The sequence below is a fragment of the Aquila chrysaetos genome, chromosome 21 (assembly GCF_900496995.4).
Source record: "Aquila chrysaetos chrysaetos chromosome 21, bAquChr1.4, whole genome shotgun sequence".
Classification (NCBI taxonomy): domain Eukaryota; kingdom Metazoa; phylum Chordata; class Aves; order Accipitriformes; family Accipitridae; genus Aquila; species Aquila chrysaetos.
In genome coordinates, this window is record NC_044024.1 from 10,140,903 (window position 1) to 10,159,956 (window position 19,054).

Genomic DNA, 19,054 nt, shown 5'->3' on the forward strand with positions numbered 1-19,054 from the left:
CCTAAAATAGGTTGAATAAAATTTTTATTGAACATATTTTAAAAGTACATTAACAAAGGACATTATGTAATTGCTGTTAATGAGCATGGTGGCATTGCTTTTGGTGGGTAAAACTTCGTCACTTAATACAATTACTAAATTTTCATTAGGATAAGATCTGTTCTGCTACCTAGGGTTGTAATTCAACAGTTTATTGGCTTCCTTTATGAGTTTTTTTCAAAATGCAGTACCTTGGTTGACTGAAGCAAATTGATAGCTTCGGTTGTATATTCTGCAGTGTAAGACAGGGGTTTCTTTTGTGCGTGGACTTGATTTTTATTGAAAATGTTTAAATATTTATATAATTCTAGTTTGAAGGTGGAAAATAGTAATGATTCTACTTGTTAATTATTGATTATCAGGTGATATTTGATATATGTTAATGCTGCTCTCAGGTAATGCAACTCTGATACCTGTTACAAAAACTGGGAGGCTATGCTCATGTCCAGAAATGTGTACAAAGTTCACACTGAAAACTGCCTACATCAGGCTGTTCTACATCCTGCTTTTAAGACAAAAATGCCTTTTTAGGCATCTACTTATCTGTATTGAGAGACATTCTCTTATTACTTCTTATTTAGAGATTGAGGCAGTTCTTTTAAGAGTATAGTTCAATGTCAGATTTAATGGGCTGCTGCTAGAAGGGACAACGCTGCTTTCTTCTGCTCTTTGCACGGTTGCTCAGTGGGTGCTGGGGATGTGCGGCTGCCACCAGGTGAGTGGGATCGCCTCGCCTGTCTGATGGGAGGCAGCGTGAGCTGTGCTGGGTGCTGCTTGCCCTCCGACAGCCCTTTTCTGTTGAATTGTGCAGCTGGTTGGTTTGTTAGGTTCACCACAAGGTAGGCAAGAGGAAGTTAGGTCAAACTAAGTGTAATGCGGAACTGTGCCCTTCATTAATGTTCCCAGGCTAGAATTTAGCCTCTTGCTCCCTGTGGATTTAGTCAACAGTCTGTTCTTCAGCAGTTCTGTTTTGTTATGGTGTTAATTTTCATTGGCTACTGTGCTAGAGAAAGGACTGTGTTAATGTTGTAGGTCAGCCTAAATCACAGTGTCTTCGGGCTTTGTGATTTCTGAGCATCATTTGAAAAGAACTTGCCTTCTGTAGAAATGATGTGTTTGGTGATGTCTGTCCTCTGACCAGACAAGTGTGTTTTTCATGTTCACTCTAAGCTCGTATGTTTGCCACTGAGGATGCGTGCGCTTGTTCATTTAATGGCATCCTAGACTGCCCTGCACACTTTATTGTATACTCTCTGACATGTCTTGTACCATTTCTGAAGAGCTGACTGTAACTGATACAAGTAACCTACGTAAGCCATGTGCATTGTCTATCAACTCTGAAATATCTAGAGCATTCTGATAGAAGATGAAATATAGGCATAAAAATAAGTTAGTTTCACAGGGTGTCTGCTATGTGAGTTGTGTGCACTGGCATATGACCAACATGTGATGTTTTTATTTATTTTATGGAGCTGGAATTAGAAATGCTAATGAATTTTACATGGGTCTTAACGACACCCCTTTTAAATTGTCTTCCTAAATTCATGCTGAAGGTTGTTAAAACAAATATAATGGGTCATATAGGAAATTAATCATTATTCATAAGTACATATATGTACTTGCTTTTGCATATCTGAAAGAAGGACGGCAAACTATAACAGCAGCAACAAAAGCAAACACCACAAACCAAAGAGATCTGAGGAGCTAGCACAGCAGTGAGAAATTCAGCCCCCAGCTCCTGGCGGGGGGGGGGGGGCAAATTAGTGCTGGTGAGCAGATTTGTCCTTTCTGGGGACATAGTGAGTAGCTGTAAAGTTTTAAGTGGAAGTGTGAATTTTTCATATTTGTGTGTTGGGCATGTAGAATCAACAGTGAGGATGGAAAAGTTGATAGCAGCTCTATTGTTAAAGTTGAAAATTAGCTAACACTTTTCTATTAAAAATTTTATTTTTAACATGGAATTTGAATTATCTGAATTTCTGTGGTAATGACACTTGGTAAATATTCCTCATGCACTTGCTGAATTTTGTAATTTGTTGGAAGAAAATCCATCAGCTGCCAGTTTTAGAACTTGTGTACATCAGCTTGCCCATCCTGCACTATTCATTCTTATAATCTTTAGTTTTCTTCTGTGTACAGGGAAAAAAACAACAACCCAAACCTGTAGCATTTCTCGTGATTTTCTACTGCAAGCCAGCCACGCAGCTCCAAAGAGGTAGTTTCTTTTGTCCCATCAGCAGTGGTTTTAAAAAAAATGCCCCAAATTTTAAAAAAAGAAAAAATTCAGCTTTCACCTGGCAGTATAATTGGCTCAGCTTGCTTTCACAAGCCGAGTAATGTGAGCAGATAACATAAGCTGTTCTGCTAAAACCTCACCCCAGAGAAACCTTCAAATGAGGGGCGGAGATATACAGGTAGAAGGGATTTCATTTTTGAAGTCACTCTAATAGCTTTTTATTTAAAACTAGGCAACAGGGTTAAATTTATTAGAAGTAGTACTGACTGTATGTAAATAGTTTGGCCAGTCTAATGTGTTAAACAGCCTCTGGAAGAAGCTGAAACTGATCTTTTCAGGAATTCAGGTCTAGTTTTGTTGGGTACAGCACAAATTTACTGTGTACTACTTACTTCTCCAAAAACTTTTACAAACTTGCAGCTAAGTTGACTTGGAGTGACCTGTTTAGGGAAATCGTGTAAAATGGAAGGATTTAAAAAAAAAACCACAACTTTTTTTTTGTAGTTAATAATTGAAAGATCAGGTTTTCTTCCCAATGTTTAAGCAAGCTGGAGTGAGCAGTATAGTTGATATATACAGATAAACAACCCTAATAAAGACCACATCAAAGGAACATGGTTTTGACCTCACTGAGCAGGTGTATGGAAAGAAGATGCTTAACTATCTACACAAACTCATCTGTAGTGTATGCTTGCTCAAGAAGAGGCCAACTTCATTTATTTCTTAGAATTAATTTAATCCCAACCTTAGAGTTTTGCGAAGTTGAGGGCCACCTGTCTTTTAATCCCTTCACACTGGTGTGTAGTGTATTCCCCTCATCAGAGAAGCCTGAGCAATGCCCACAGGATGGTAAAACAAGGATTGAGACTACGGTATCCATCCTAACTACGCTAACCACACTGCACATCACGTAGGACTTTGCAAATAACTATTTCCAAGTATGATGATGGGAAAGCAGTTCAGATTTACGTGGTACTTTTTGAACATGTTAGTTTTATGATGTAGGATAGATAAAACATACCCTATTTACTCAGCAGATTTCTTTAATAGAGGAAAACCTGAAGTTTATTTGAAATGAGAGGATGTCCCAAAGTGCAGGAACACTAGGAGTTAAGAACCACCTTATTCTACCAGCTGCTCTAGCATCAGTGGGAGGGAGTAGGCAAGTTAGATGCTGTTAAGCAATTCTGTTTGATGCTGTCTCTCTGTTATGGCACACTTAAAGTATTGCAAAGCACACACTGAATTTCTAATTCATGCTAACAAATATTGTGTGCAGTTTCCTTCCACTAAATGTCTAAATCTGTTTTAACAAAATAAAATTTTAGGCAGGCTCCTAAATTAGCATTCTTGTGACCTACTTTCTGAAGTCGGAATTTTATTTGTAATGGTATGGAGCAATTGGAGGGGATAGGATGATTTGCAGAAGTTTCCGTTTTCTGTTACGTATAAACTGACCTGTTATTTCAAATCTGTTACACAGATTTACTGTTTTGTGACCATATCTAAAAATACTAATTTATTTTTGTATGTTAAAAGTATTAATTAAGAAATAGGAATTACTGCTTTGGGCTGTGAATTAATAGTAGATTGCTTTAAAGAAATATCTAATTCATACAGCTACTAATTTTTTATCATTCACTTATGTTTATCAATGTAAAATATATACAAGACCAAAAATCAGAAGTGTGGCTTTTTTCAGGGATATTGCTTAGTTTATATTTTGCAATGCTTGCTGCTAAATGATGTCAGCAAATTGAAATGTTCCAACTTTTTCACTGTCCCTTCAAGTGGAAGTACGAGTTCACAAACTTGAATATAGTCTGCAGTCTTTCGTTTTGGTTAATGGCTGTAAGATATCATATTGAGACATAAAAAAAATTGAACAAGGAGTTTTTATCAACCATATTTGATCTTAAAAATGGAACTCATTAAAATTTTGGCTTCTTCTGTACAAATTAATGTGATTACGTCTTGCACATAAATAATTTGAGCTGTTTCTCTCCCTCTTAAAATAAAAGGTGGCTTTAATGAGTCACAGCTTCCGTTGTAGTAAATTGTTCATGGGATAGGCAGGCTCAGGAACAACTGGGTTAAACCAAGAGATTATTTGAAAAATCTAGGGCATGTGCTCTCTCTGTTCACTTGATTAGTTTTCATAATTCATCCTTGTTTCCACAGCAAAGAGCAGGGTAATACATGCAAACAAGAAGCAGTTCTCTTTCTTTTGTGCTCTGTCATATCTGTAATTTTACTGGAGAAAGTCAGTGAAGTGGGGAAAAAGGTCATATTGTGTGTGAATGTTTAGAATGAATCTTGGTTTGTTTTGTGAAAATCCATGGGATCTGAGAGGCAGATGCTATTTTGGGATGTCTGTCTGTGACTCTGCTTCAATTCTTTTCTGTTTGACTACAGGTGCATGAAGAACAGAGGAGATATTTCCGCTTATCAGAGATGATGTGGAGAGACACTTTGTGAGTAACTGACGTGTTTTCTAAAAAGCCCAAAATGCTAATGTGGGAATTAAATCCCCCACCTCAACTTAGAATAACTGTGCCATTTGCCTAACAGTTTCATTTGATTCTGGAAAGCTGTGAATATAGAGCCCTTCATGGAAACCATAGACAAAGCTGATTGTTACAATAAAGAGCCTGAAGACAGAGAATAGAATATGTATGGTTTCATAAATGATTAACCATGATGCCGAACTTTTCTATAGTGATCAGTCTACCAAAGGCTTTTACTGTTGACTGCTGAATGTGTTCTAGACATCAGTTAAAAACCGGTGACATTGCGTATGTGGGTAACCTTTAGCAGGGTTAACTCAGTACTTAACCAGAAGTCCTTCTGTCAAGCTTACAGGCACTACCTAGTCTACATGACAGGTTATTCACACTTTATTGTCCTTGTCCAATTCTGATTGGAAGTCTGATATATTTGCTGTAATGAAGATGGGAATAGTAGCAGTTAACAGAAGCTTTCCTGAAAGTTTTCAGTCCTGTCTGCTGGAACACAACAATACTCTGGGAGCATGCAGGTAAACTATGCTCCCAAAATATTACAGGAAAGGAAGAACGTCTATGACAGAATATAACTGTATCTAAATAAGTACTTAAAGGATTTAATTTTGTGGAAACAAGGTCATTTTTTTTATGATCACAATTAGGTGATGCAATGTCTTGTTTGTCAGATGGACTCCATAAATATGCTATGTTTCTAGTGCTGTAGACTCATCAACCAGCTCTTTCTTTTGGGGCAATTAGTCCCAGTGTTTCTTTTTTTTTTTTTTTTTTTTGCCAAATTTGTAGTAACAGTTGAGAATTAAAGCAGCATGTTATTTTAGGATTTTCCATTATAGTATTCAAGCTTTTTTTTTTAAAGTATGATACTCTGGAGCTACTGCTTTGTTCTGATGATAATTATCTAGGAGAACGGTGCGTTTGTGGACAACTTCAGTGCTTTTCTTGGCACTAAAGAGCTCAAGTTAGAATAACTGCTGTTACCTCAGGCACCTCGATTTCTAATTTTTTTTTGCATTTGTAGTATTAATGCTATACCATGAAAAGTCTGTTCTTTTTTTAATTGAAAAATATCCTTTTATTATAATAGTTCAGCCAGGGTCAACTTGCCACAACTAGTAATCGCTTAAAGTACTAGGTAGGAAGCAGTTTGGGTTCTTACATGGGATTCGCCTTTTTTGTTACCTTTATCTAAGGAAAAGGTTTTAAAATGGTTTTTAGGCTTCTGTCATCCTGGAGCCCTTTGTGTATTTTCACAGATACGGTTTTGTGATTTGTAGTTTAGTAACTACTTTAAAAAAATTGTCATTAATGATTAATTCCCTCATTCTGGGGTGAGGTTTGGCATCTGCAAATAGTGGCTGGTAGTCTGTCTTGCTTTCAGTCAAGAGAAAATGTGCTTCAAGATAATATTAGCTTGTAGTCATCTTTCCCTTGGCTTCTCCCAGGCTCTGCTTGCCAGTTCAGGATTTCTTTATTACAGCATCCTCGCCAGGTGCTGGATTCTTTATGAAGCAGCAAGAGAAATCCTTGTGCTGATCCAGCTGACTTAACTAGGAGATAGTGTTGATTTGATTTACTCTATGATCTTGAGATCACTCTCTTGTGGCCAAAGTCCATGAAGACTTTGCCACAGTTGGCTGAGTGGCACTGATAATATGGAATATTATTTAATAATAATATAACTTTTAAGAATAATAATTAACATTTTAAATAAAAATGTTACCTTCTGTGATACCCTTTGTGAGTAACCAGAATAGTGGATTATTAGATTCCTGTCATGGCCCACATTGTTCTCCTTGTTTTCAGATTCTGGTCAGGGCTCAAGCAGAGTTCCTGGATTAGATCTTGGGGGCAGAACTTCCTTCTGCAGCTCCTCGAACTGCTCTGGTCTGCCCCGAGACAGTCATCTTTTGGCAGTCCCACCTCTGACCCAGTAAGTCAGGTAGGACCTGCTCAGGGGTCTGCTACTTCCTCAGGCTGCTTCCTTCATGGATGACACTGTTCTTAAAAGTGTCCCTGTTTAAATTCTCCAAACTCAACAAGAGATTTCTGCTGTTAGTAATGAGGTGAGGGGGTATGACCAAAGACTTGGTTTGGTTCATATTCTTTTGTTTCAGCTTTCTAGGCTGCTTCCTTAGGACAAAGGAGCTTCTTCATGACTAAAAATCTTTAGCCTTTAAAAAAAAAAAAGTTCTTTAAACTCTTATTTTATCTTGTTAGAAGGTATAAGGGTGAATGAAGGAAGTAGAAGTTGTGTGGCCATCTGATCTGTACAGGCTACAGTGTGTTAGACAAGTACAGTTGTATTTACTTGCCAGCTGGGTATCACTCTACAGAGCTTGGAAAAACTTGCAGTTGAGAAATAACTTCATTATTTTTTTAATAAGAAATCTTTGTTATTATCAGCTTAATAAAATTGGAACTTGATTGATCTCTTTTTTTTCTAACAAAAATTATAGTTGAGGTATAAATGTTCCAAGTATCAGTCTACATAATTTAAAATATTTTCATAGTGATGCCACCGTTACTGATAATACATAAATTTTTCTTTGAGTGTGTTTACAGATGTTGACTATATTTTGGTGTGGTAATTTTTGGAAAAGGGTCCGTGAAAAATAGACAACAGTTATTTAGTGGGGCTAGCATTTAATTTGTACCCATGGTTGCTGTTGAGGACCTTTTAGTTGCATACTAGTCAGCTTTTCATGGTCTTCAGCATATGGCTGGGTCAGGTTGTGCTCTGATACTTAAGAGAGCGGATAAGGCTTACAGCCAGTGACACCCACCGTGAACAGTGTTTCTGGATTTGCCTACATTAAGACTCCTCTGTGTCAGCATTAGTAGCTGCAATAACAGGTAATATTTATCTGGCTAGTTTCATTAGTTCTTACGGGATTATTGCAAGGGTGAATATGGGTAAGATATAATGGGATAGCTTGTGAATTGAATAGAGTTTAGTCCTTATTGCAGGGTGGAGGTGCAGGAACTGGTTTCTTTTCTCAGTTCTATGCGTTCATAACCTTGGCTTTAACCTCTGTGCTGTAATACCTCTTTCTGTGAGTGGTATTTATACAGTTACATAAAGTTTGTGGGTTGTATAATGGAAATTGCTATTTACCTGTTACTATTGTTTTTATCACGGTTATTACTATGCACTTATGATGTGCAGTATTTCTGGTTAAAAGTGAAAAACTGTTTCACCTTTTGAATGTTCAAGCAGCAAGCTTTAAAGGGCTTAAAATATATACCGCAACTTAGTTCATTAAGTTAAAAAGTGGATTTGCTAATAAAGCGAGAATGTACAATAAAAGCTTTTTCATTCAGTAGTATTGACTCCTACATTCATAAACTTCAAAAATACTAATTCCGAAGTATACTGGATGTTTAACTTAAAATTGTAGAAATAATGTACTTCAAAACAGAGATGCACACCCATTCCCTATGGTGATTTTTTTTCCTGACAGGCTGAATGAGGGTGCCTTGTTCTACTTGACATCTGCCCATGTCTGAGTAAGTCAAATTTGTGCAATAGTAATAGGTACTTGAGTTGTGCCCTCAGTAATCAGTAGATTAGGGGTGTATGTTACAAGTTGGACACTGAAGGGACATGCTGTATCTAAGCTATTCAGTTTCCTCCTGAATGGACTAATATGTTCCGTTGGCCTTCCCTGATCTTAGTAACACATAAAGCTTTATGCTCTTAAAATAACTGACAGTGAGCAGCTGGTTTCTTACCAGGATTTTTTTCACCACTAGTGAGGAGAAAGTGGGATCTAAATGTCGTGAGTCCTGTTATCTTCCTGGAGATAATACAGGTTTTTCTTATTTGCTGGATTGTTTCTGTGTGGTTTTTTTTTTTTTTTTTTTTTTTTAATGTGCAATGCTTATCTAATCAAACTTTTGTCAATGGAGTCTTAGTTCACCGGTGTGGAGTTAAGTACAGGTGGTGATGAATGAGCTTTAATATGCTGAAGTTGTAGCCATAGGTGACTTACATTGGAGAAAGGCTTTATGAGGGATGGAAAATGCAGGTGAAATGCAAGTCCTTAACAGAGTACTGAAGATATGGTAAAGCTGTAAGGACTCAAATGTTTTAAGAACACTTCTACATCAAATTGATTAGATGTTTTTGGGCCAACTAATAAGCTTCATAGTATTTTGATTCATCTTGCCATAAATATGTGAGAGTTTACGTTTGGTTCATTGTGCAAATCCAGGGATGAAACAGCTGATCAGCTGACTTACAATTCAAAAGAAATATTTCATTTAAAACAATGTTCCGATACACACACCTCAGCATTGCAAAAATTCTGCTTTCTGCTACTTTACTTTCAGTGCAGTGGGTTGAGACTGTCCTTGCACAGTGCCCTGGCCTGGTGTCACATGCAGCCACTTGTGGAAGCAGGTGAGTTTCCAGTCCCTGCCCTGTTTGTGGGAAAGATGTGATGCTGTGTAGTAAGGTAGTTTTTTTGTCCTTGGAAATCTTCAGGTAAAAGCTAACTTTGCTGGCAGTAAAATAAAGGCATTGAAGAATGGGAGTGAAGGGGGCAAGGGAGAACCCTTCTGCCACCTGTAACACAGGTTAGGTACGTGGGACTCACCAGCCTGGTTCTTCACAGCTTACTGTCCAAAACCTGAAATACAGCCTGGAATGGTGGATGTGTGTGGCAGGAGGTGCCCCTTCCACTACAGTCTGGGGAGACGTATCTGTGGGGTCTACAGGATGGGAAGTGTTGGTGGGGAAGGGCTGTCTGTCTCTGCTCTCCATGAGGTTGTCGGCTACACAGGTGCAGCAGGCGGGCTGAGGTGTTAGTTTAGGCACAAGGTGGAGGTCGGAGGCAGTGTCATCTTCAAGGTCATTGGTGTGGAAAGAGAGGCTCATCTGAAATAGATAAACTTTAGAAATAACGTACAAAGAGAGGAGCAACCTCTGATGACTTGTGGCAGACACAAACTAGTGGATTAGAGTTTCAGTAAAAGAGAGCTCCAGCTATGTATTGTTCTACATGTCACTTAATGACTATTAGCAGACAGGTCTGGTTTTAAACTTTAGTTACATACATCTTTATATAAAATGCCAGTCTGCGTTTGCTTTGAAATTTAACAATGACTCGGGTATTGTCAGACTTGTCGCTCTTAGCGTTCAAATCGGAAAGCCCCTAACTGCCAAAACGTGGATTGACTTGAGAGCCAAGATCCATTAGGGCACAGATGCCAGTGTACTTAGGCAATGAAACAATCCCATTTTAGATCAGGAGCACAGAAGCATGATTGTGTTCCTGCAAATGTTATGCGGAGGTTGAAATTGCTGAATGGTTTTGAGATTATAGGTTTGATAGCGATTGTATAAAGGGTTTTCTTTTCCCATGTTAAAAGCTCTAGAGGTTTATTCTGCTGTCTGTATGTCTTATTAAAGGTTGCTGTAGGTATGCAGTGAAACAGTTTGTATTCTGATTTGGTGCAGGCATCCTTCTGGACCGTTTTGGCAAATGTTTTAGGAAGATGAGGGCAAGGCAGTATATCTTTTGGAGCTTTAGACTCCGCACATTGGTAATGTTTCCATTGCTAGCTTGCATCCTGCATGTTAGAGTATATTTTTCAAAGCCAGATGTTTACATTGGTTTAATGTAAGTGTTCTGTGTGCTGTACAAGCTAGTTTTGCAGTAGAATGGTTTACATAAAACAAGAATTACTTGCACTGATTTTAAATATGGTTTTGTATTACAGAGTTCAGTGTAGTGGATCCTGTTCTGTTAAACAGTCTCACTTCCTTTTTAGTGTATGCGGCTTACCTGAAATTACACTGCTTGTAAATGGCATTTCAGGAAGTCTGAACTGATCTAGCATATGCCTACTACTGAATTTTAATGAACTCCTGTGTACAATATGAAGTGTGTTTGGTTTTTAGTAGTAAAGCTTCCTTAAATTTTTAGACTTGGACAGTTTCACACAACTTTTGTTTTTAATGATGGTCTCTTGCTTTTGCTTCAAGGAGACAAAACTGAATAGTTTTGGAAATGGTGTGTTGATTTATTTATTTATTTAAAAAAAACCAAACCCAAACGTAGCAAGGAACATTGTCTTTTCAATTAAAGAGAAAAATCCATGGGGAATATTTCTTTTAAATGTTTGTCTGATGCCCTCTTTAATGCTTGCTCCTAAGCAGCCCTGACTCAACAGATGTTGCATCTGGGTGCTTGCAGCTGGATCAGAATAGCCTCTAGTGGAAAGGCCCGAGTCTCTGCTACCGTGCCAGCAGAGTGCTTGGCAATTAGCTTGCACCTCTTGTCATGTTTAGTTTGGGTGGCTTTTGATCAAAGATAATCAACATTTTGTACTGGGTTTGCAGGAGGTGAAGTGCTACTTCAACAATTGGTGCTTACTTGCACTTGTATTGCTCACCTGTGCTATGTCAACCCTGAGCTCCTGGTTCTTGCTGCAAAGGCTTGTGGATAGTCTACCTTACTGGAGGCAGTCTTGTGTTTTAAATAAAAAATAATAAAAAAAAAATTTGAAGAAATTTATGAACGTTCTTATGAAGCAGATTTCTCATTTTTTACTTCATCCATATGAATCACTGATTCTGTGACAAGTGTAGATTTTTTTTATTCTTTTGAATTTGAAGATACTATGCTTTTACTTAATTTTATGTGTATGTGAAAATGCTGTGAAAAGTACAGCTCAATATCTAGTTTGCAGAAGCTCTCCTTAGGTAATATGTTGTTTGAATACTCACCTGACAAGCAATGCTAGTATACAAAGATAAAACATCTTTCATCCAAAGTGCTTATAACTCAGAGCGCAAAATGAGAGAGCAGGTGCAGTTGGGGATCTATGGAAAATCAAACCGGGTGACTAAGAAGAAAGTTGCAGCATATCAGCACTCTGTCAAGTACCATGTATCATTGCCGACTTGGTGGTTGTTTTGAAGGAGAAATTATTGCTGCTTTTTTTTAAGGCACCTTTGTGCATAAGGGGTCACATGAAAGAAAACACAGAGGTGCTTGTTGGACAGTTTGCCAAAGGTTGATCTAATTAAGTGGAACAAATGTTGCAAAAGCAGCAAAGCTGAGCCCTGAAGGGCATTAGAAAGCAGCTTTTCATGCTTGATGTGGTGAGAGAAACAGGAGTATTGGATGGATGCACTGTAGTAAATTAACGTGTCTGAAGGGATAACGCAGGAAGACATTTCAGAAGTTTCAAAGGTTTAAGAAATGTGGAGCTTTTCTGAAACCAGGATAATTTAATTTTGTGAAAGATGGATTTTACCTGACTAGATAACGAGGGAGAAAAGGTTGCATCTTGAAGATGTTGGAGAAATAGTTCTGGAAAAAATTGTTGTATATTTGATGGTAACTTTATACAGGCAGCACACACTTGTGAAAGATAGCTTTTTTTGCAGTTTATCCTAATTGACTTGATAACATAAATTGATAAGTCATTTATCAATGTAACTACATTTGTTTAAGGCTCTTGCTAGCCTGAATGTGTAAGTTCTTTAGAGAAACAGCACCCTTTGTGTTTCCTGTATCTTCAATCTCTTGCCAAGTGAAAACATCCTTCAAACAAAACACTCTTTCTTTACTCCCCCCAGCAAACAAATTACCAGTCAGGCAAAATTGCACATCCCTAACAATGTAGTACTGCAGGCAAGATGAAAAGCATAAATGTAGATATGTCTGAAGACTCGAAGTAGTATGTGGGTAGAAAAGAAGAAATGAAAAGATTATTTTGATACAAATATTGTCACATTCACCCAAAGCTTTACAATATTAAAATGTCTAAAGGCCTAGTTCAACTTTTGAATCTCATTTTCATTCTTGATGCTTTGTTGGCAAAGAGAACAACTAGTAAAGTTCAGTGATTTTTTTATTTTTTTTTTAATACAGAATATTTTAATTGTCTGGAATGCTTTGTGGTGACAAAAGTGGCGTAATACTGATTTTCATTGGAAAGTAATTCAGTTTGTAACACATTTTCAAAAAAATTTTTTTTTTTTAAATGAAGAAAAAAGGAAAAGATAAGTGCATCCTTGTGAAGGGAGTACCTCCATCTTCTCTACAACTACATTTTAGGTATTGGAAACCTGTGATTAGATCCGTCTAAACTTTTTCTTCTCTAAGTTGAACAAAAATGAGTAATTAAGTAAAAGAACAATTCAATTTTCTCATTTCATTTACTGTTTGTGCTTCAAATTAGGATCAAGTCTGCTATTATTTCTGTTCAGACTTTTAGCAGTTGAGGAGCAGTGAATGGTCCTTGAATTGAAACGGAATACTATGATGATACTTCCTCCTAGATGTTCTCCTTGTGTTCATAAAGCACAGATGAATACATGACAAGTTAATTAGAAATTAGCATCCTAGATTAGATCCTGTCTTTGCAGGCCAAAAGAAGACTAATTGAAGTTTATGGTAGTCAAGGGAGTAGCAGAAATACAGGCAACACAGCTGAGAAGTAGAGAGTAAATTCATGGAGAAAGAATTAGTGTGCAGTAGGTTTTCGGAAGATTGGAATAAAGGCTTTTCATTGAGACTGGCACTTTTTATATTGTCACAATTTTTCCTTTTTTAACATCAGACTTTTCAGTTAATGGAATTTATTCTTGAGTCAGTTTTTTTTCTTATGCTGGTAATAGCCTTGACATATTTCTGTAAAAACCTCAAAAGGTAGTATGGAGATGGACAGCATGTAGATACTGTTGTGCCTGTTAAGATTTTAGAATGTAGCTCATCTGCTTTGTGGCTTTCTGTGACTCATTTTTATTTCTTCAAACAAAAAACCTAATTATCTTATCAAAACCAAAATATGGACTCCACAGATCTTTGGCAGGTATTTGCTGCAACTTCATGTGTTCTACCATGTAAAGCACACTTCAGTGTGTCTGCTCTTATCTAAAATTACGTATTACATTTCATCTCCTTTGGTCAACAGGGGAGTTACTAACCTGAGCGGCATGGATCATTCTGTGCTCAGAGGGGAGGTGTCAGCAGTGCTTCATGACAGGTATCTTGCAAGTTGTATTGGGTTTGTGTAGCAAGGTTTTGGTAGAGGGGGGGTTACAGGGCTGCCTTCTGTGAGAAGCTGCTGGAAGCTTCCCCTGTGTCCGACAGAGCCAATACCAGCCGGCTCTAAGATGGACCTGCCACCGGCCAAGGCAGAGCCCACCAGCGATAGTGGTAGCGCCTCTGGGAGAACATATTTAAGAAGGAAAAAAAAGTTGTAGCTGGCACAGAAACGGCAGCTGGAGAGAGGAGTGAGAACGTGTAAGAGAAACAACCCTGCAGACCCCGAGGTCAGTGAAGAAGGAGGCGGAGGAGATGCTCCAGGCGCCGGAGCAGAGATTCCCCTGTGGCCCGTGGGGAAGACCATGGTGAGGCAGGCTGTCCCCCTGCAGCCCAGGGAGGTCCACGGTGGAGCAGATCTCCACCTGCAGCCCGGGGAGGACCCCACGCCGGAGCAGGTGGGTGCCCGAAGGAGGCTGTGACCCTGTGGGAAGCCTGCGCTGGAGCAGGTTTGCTGGCAGGACTTGTGACCCCGTGGGGGACCCACGCTGGAGCAGTGTGCTCCTGAAGGACTGCACGCCGTGGAAGGGCCCCACGCTGGAGCAGTTCGTGAAGAACCGCAGCCCGTGGAAAGGACCCACGTCGGAGAAGTTCATGGAAGACTGTCTCCCGTGGGAGGGACCCCACGCTGGAGCAGGGGAAGAGTGTGATGAGTCCTGCCCTTGAGGAGGATGAAGTGGCAGAAATAACGTGTGATGAACTGACCGTAACCCCCATTCCCCGTCCCCCTGCGCCACTGCGGGGGTAGGTAGAGAAGCCGGGAGTGAAGTTGTGCCCGGGAAGAAGGGAGGGGTGGAGGGAAGGTGTTCTGAGATTTGGTTTTATTTCTCATTACCCTACTCTGGTTGATTGGTAATAAATTGAGTTAATTTTCCCCAAGTTGAGTCTGTTTTGCCTGTGACGGTAATTGGTGAGTGATCTTTCCTGTCCTTATCTCAACCTACGAGCCCTTTGTTATATTTTCTCTCCCCTGTGCAGCTGAGGAGGGGGGAGTGATAGAACGGCTTTGGTGGGCACCTGGTGTTCAGCCAGGGTCAACCCGCCACACAAGTGCCTGAATTCCTGCAGAGATGTCAGTGGGGTTTTTTTAGGATGGCAGCCTGGAAGCTTTTTTTCCCCATCTGGAAAACTGAGGAATTCTGGAAGAGCTAATTAGAAGATAACTTTAAGAAACAAAAGGACCTAGTTAGTGAGTTGTAAGCTAATTTGTTCTCAAATAATGGACTGTGTTATTTTCAAACAAAGCAGAAAAAAAATCCAGCTTTAGTCTTAAATGGTTCTCTAATCCAAGATTTCTGTGGATTTTTCTGATTTAGTTGATCCAGCTGCCCTTGCGTCTGCTTTTAGGTATCCAAAGACCAATTTTAGAACAAGGAGGCAATAACAGTTACTTATCAAATCTTTCAGCGTGCTAAAAACGTTTCTGATATGGCTCGAAAGGGATTTGTGTCTTAAAATATACTGAAATAGCTATTCTGTTTTTCTTGATTACAGTCTACCTGCTATTTAATCTTTTTGTGCTTATTCTTTTTTTAGAAAGAAGAACCACAGATTTAGGGCAAGAGTAGAGATGATCACTTTGTCCTGGAAGAAATTCCAGCAACCTTATTTCAGTGTCTTCCTTTCTTGAAATAAAGTTCTTAATAAAGGAACAATTATATTTTAACTAACTGAACCTAATTTCAGGAAGCTATAGACTTGTTTACATTTTTATTTTGTGCTGTACTTTGCACACCTGTAATGGTAGTTTTGTCTGATCCGATTAATTTGTTGGAGTGACTGGTTTCATTCTTTCAAAGAAACTAGAAAAATCAGTATGTTTCTAGCGCAGTATCTTTCTGTAGAAAACCTTTTAAGATATACACTATATCTTTGCTAGTTTTCATGCTTTTTGTAGTTGAATTAGGAACTTCATGCTTAAATGGAAACAAGCTTAGCTGCCTTAGGTTTATAATGAAATAGCTGCTGGTACAAAAGTTTCTGGCATTCCTTTGTAAAGGAGCTTCATTGTGCCAAGAATGTTAGTTTTATTTGATTTTTTTCTGAGGATGTGATGGGTCTGTTGGGTGCTTTTCTGCACTGCTATATGAAATATAGCAGCATGAATGAGAGTGTTTCAGTAGGGAAACAGTGTTGGTAGGATTTGTTTTCCTTTGCAGGTGGTTGAAAATATTGCTGCATCAAATGGCATTGTCCATGACTAGCAGTTTTCTGTTAATGCTGTTTAAGACTTCTACATTCTTAATTTTGATTGTTAATGACATTAAACCTTTCATTTAACTAGATTAATATATTTAAAGAACTGTTTTGAGCATTCTTCTTAAGAATGAATGCTCAATTATTTCTGTTCCAAAGGTTGTATTGGCATTAAGCAACCTTATTTTTCAGCAAATTTAAACTAAAGAAATCTAATAGAGCTGTTTCTGTAGTTTCATTGACTGATCTTGTGTACTTTGATCTCAGTCTAAACAGATAATTCATGGGACAACAGTTTAAATTATTGAAGGTATGTTTTGGCAGTAGCTAAATCGTTCTTGAAGAATGATCCAGCTCATCAGTATGCTGCACTCTGCTTCCGGGGGGATTTTTCACTAGTTGTTTGATCTTGAATTAGAAGCAACAGATTTTCTGCCATTTTTTTTTTTTTTTTTTTTTTCCTCCTCCAAACAGGCACACAAGTGCCTTTTGTCCGCTGGATGCGTTTATGGTGACTTGAGCATATTCATTCTCAAGTTTCACTTTTCAGACTTCTGTATGAGTGAAATTCTTATATACTGCTGTCACTCAGTGAATGCAAAGGGCCTTTTAGCAGTGTTTTGGTCAGTCACGTTTCTGCTTAGCATGAAGAATGGCTGTTCAATGAATAATGCTGTAAAACTTGAAGAAAAAATTCTAAAAGCTTTCCTTAGAGCAGAGTTGTTACGTGTGTTCTCTCCATCTTCAAAAGCTTCCACTCTCTAGTAATCCCAAACAGTACGTCTTTGCTCTATCTTATTTCCCTCTAGTTTCCCTCTATGATTTTATTTAGCAGTCATGTCTCTCTCTGTCCATAGCAGTAACATTACAAGTATTTTCTCTCCTTCTCATTTGGTCCATTAATTTATGTACTTTGTTCTTAAGCATGTGCACTTGAATATTTTAGAAGTACCTTTTCATTTGAAATGTGAATGTTGGCATTTTCATATGAAGTCTTTTGAATATATTCATGTAAGAGTTAAAGTTAGAAAAGAAACAACTGGAAAAAATCCTGTGGATTATTTTGAGGAGATGACAAGCTGCTTCTTTGTTGGACACTTGTGTTGGTCACATGTGGTCTCAGTATGGTGTGTGTGACAGTGTTTGTGCTTGTTTAGGAGGAAATGATTTCTTAACCTCAGTGGAAGAATTAAGCTCTTCAGTAAAGGGTTTTTCTCCAATTAATACTTCTAGCTTTCCAAATTACTTTTTTTAACCAACCACTCTAAATGAAGTAAAAACTCACAGCTTTAGTGTTGACTTGCATTTAAATAAAATCTCTGGAATTTTTTTCAAGATTGACTAGGTAAAAACAATGGTTTCTTTGTGATGGAATATTTGATAAGAAAGCAAAAGTTGATCTTGTATGACTAGAAATTTATGTGCAGGCTTGATGAATATATTGGAAGCATAACACAGGGTGTACTGCTGTTAATCTTTTTTTTGCATGAAGAAAGGAATGGTGGTTCAAAGTAGAAACACCCTCTTGCGTATTTGAAAGCTGGGTTTTGGTTCAGGTTAACATTCTGGGTTAACTGCAGTTAAATGCCCTCTATACATGGCTTCTGGATCCTAACATCTGTCCAAATGTAACTTTAGTATATGGCTTGTAAACCAGTGCCTTTGACACGTGAAATGTTTGCTACTTGATATTGATGTGGGAAGCAAATAGGTGTGGATCTGAAATAGTTTATACTACGTATGAAGGAGCTGAGCCTACTGCTTTTAGTGGGATGGCTAAACTTGCAAACTAGGCTAGCTGCTTGGGAGTCTGGCTGGTTTGTACTGTGTTCACTACTGCGTAAGCAGTTTTTGCTGAAGAGATCTGATTCTGGAAGGTTCTCCAACTGGTGACATGATGTCAGCAGTGTAATGTAATCTCATGCTGATTGTCACTTTCCCTTTTGTTTCCATAAGTCTGTCTTCTGTCACTTGGGTGGATGTGTATTGGTTATAACTGTTCTCTTGATGGCAAGTGGTGGGTGTAGTGTTATGAGTAATTGTTTCCCTGCTCAGTTTGGTGTTTATCTGGATGCATCAAGTTAAAAAGAGGGGCTTTATCCAAAGCAACTTTATGCTTATGGTAGGGTGCTTTAGAGTCCTAAATCTAAAATAATGTCCTAAATCTAAAATAATCTACTCAAACAGCATGTATAGCATTCTCCCTTTGAGGGAGTATGGGATTTGGTTTTTTCTGCGTGTAATTTGTCCACTGTGACCCTATATTAAACAGGGCGTAACGCTTTTGGGTACAGACTGACATAGTTCTTAAATTGATAATGCACAGAACATTCAAAAACTTAACTCCTGTTGTTTCAAAACCAAATCATTTTAATATGCAGTTTAATCTGCCTTAGCTAGCAGCTGATTATCTAAACAAACACCTCTGAAATAAAAGTTGTCATCTTGAAAAGCAACAATGCTATCTTTAAATTCCTTTCTTCCGGAAAATACTTTTGGTGCTAACGTTCAGCTATAATCAATGTCTTCCCCTATAGTCAAATATGGAAGAATTACATTGTTCTTTATTCATAAAGGGAAGGGGAAGAAAATAAAACTTCTCAGTGGGTTCATCTGATTAAGTTTTATTTCATTTTGCTGATAAGAAAAGAAGTCACCTAATTTTGAAAAGGGAAGTATACCTTTCTTTGTGGGTGCTAAATAGTTTGGTACTTCCTACATTTAAAAACAAATGAACAAAAGGAACCCCCAAAACAGCTGAAGGATGTGCCTTATTTGAAGGGGAAAAAACCCCCACACCTGGACACCAAAAAAACTTACATTATAAAACCCAACCAATCAAAAAAACCCCACTTGCATATTCCATTTTTTTTTTTTAATGCTAGAGATGTTCTATGTGTGTATGTTCATGTGTGCAGCTTGGTAATACATTTCTGATGATTCCATAGTCTTTGGACACTTAGGATGTGTCTGTGAGTCAGGTTTTAGTTCACTTG

At 38.2% G+C, this 19,054-nt stretch overlaps 1 protein-coding gene across 10 annotated transcripts in view; it reads left to right on the forward strand.

The window, feature by feature from the left end:
- Nucleotides 1-19,054, forward strand: part of KLHL13 (kelch like family member 13) — an 87,317-nt gene that overhangs the window by 14,690 nt on the left and 53,573 nt on the right. For 4 of the 10 annotated variants that reach the window (XM_029996817.2, XM_029996815.2, XM_029996816.2 and 1 more), the window contains one exon: nucleotides 4,691-4,749. The exons of 2 other annotated variants lie outside the window; for them this stretch is intronic. In XM_029996817.2, coding sequence (XP_029852677.1) covers nucleotides 4,730-4,749 — 20 coding nt within the window. In that variant the 5' untranslated portion in view covers nucleotides 4,691-4,729. Of the gene's footprint in view, nucleotides 1-4,540; nucleotides 4,560-4,690; nucleotides 4,750-8,261; nucleotides 8,308-9,132; nucleotides 9,203-13,784; nucleotides 13,804-19,054 lie in introns of those variants that run through there. 4 more of the 10 variants (XM_029996812.2, XM_029996818.2, XM_029996820.2 and 1 more) reach the window with 4 other exon arrangements.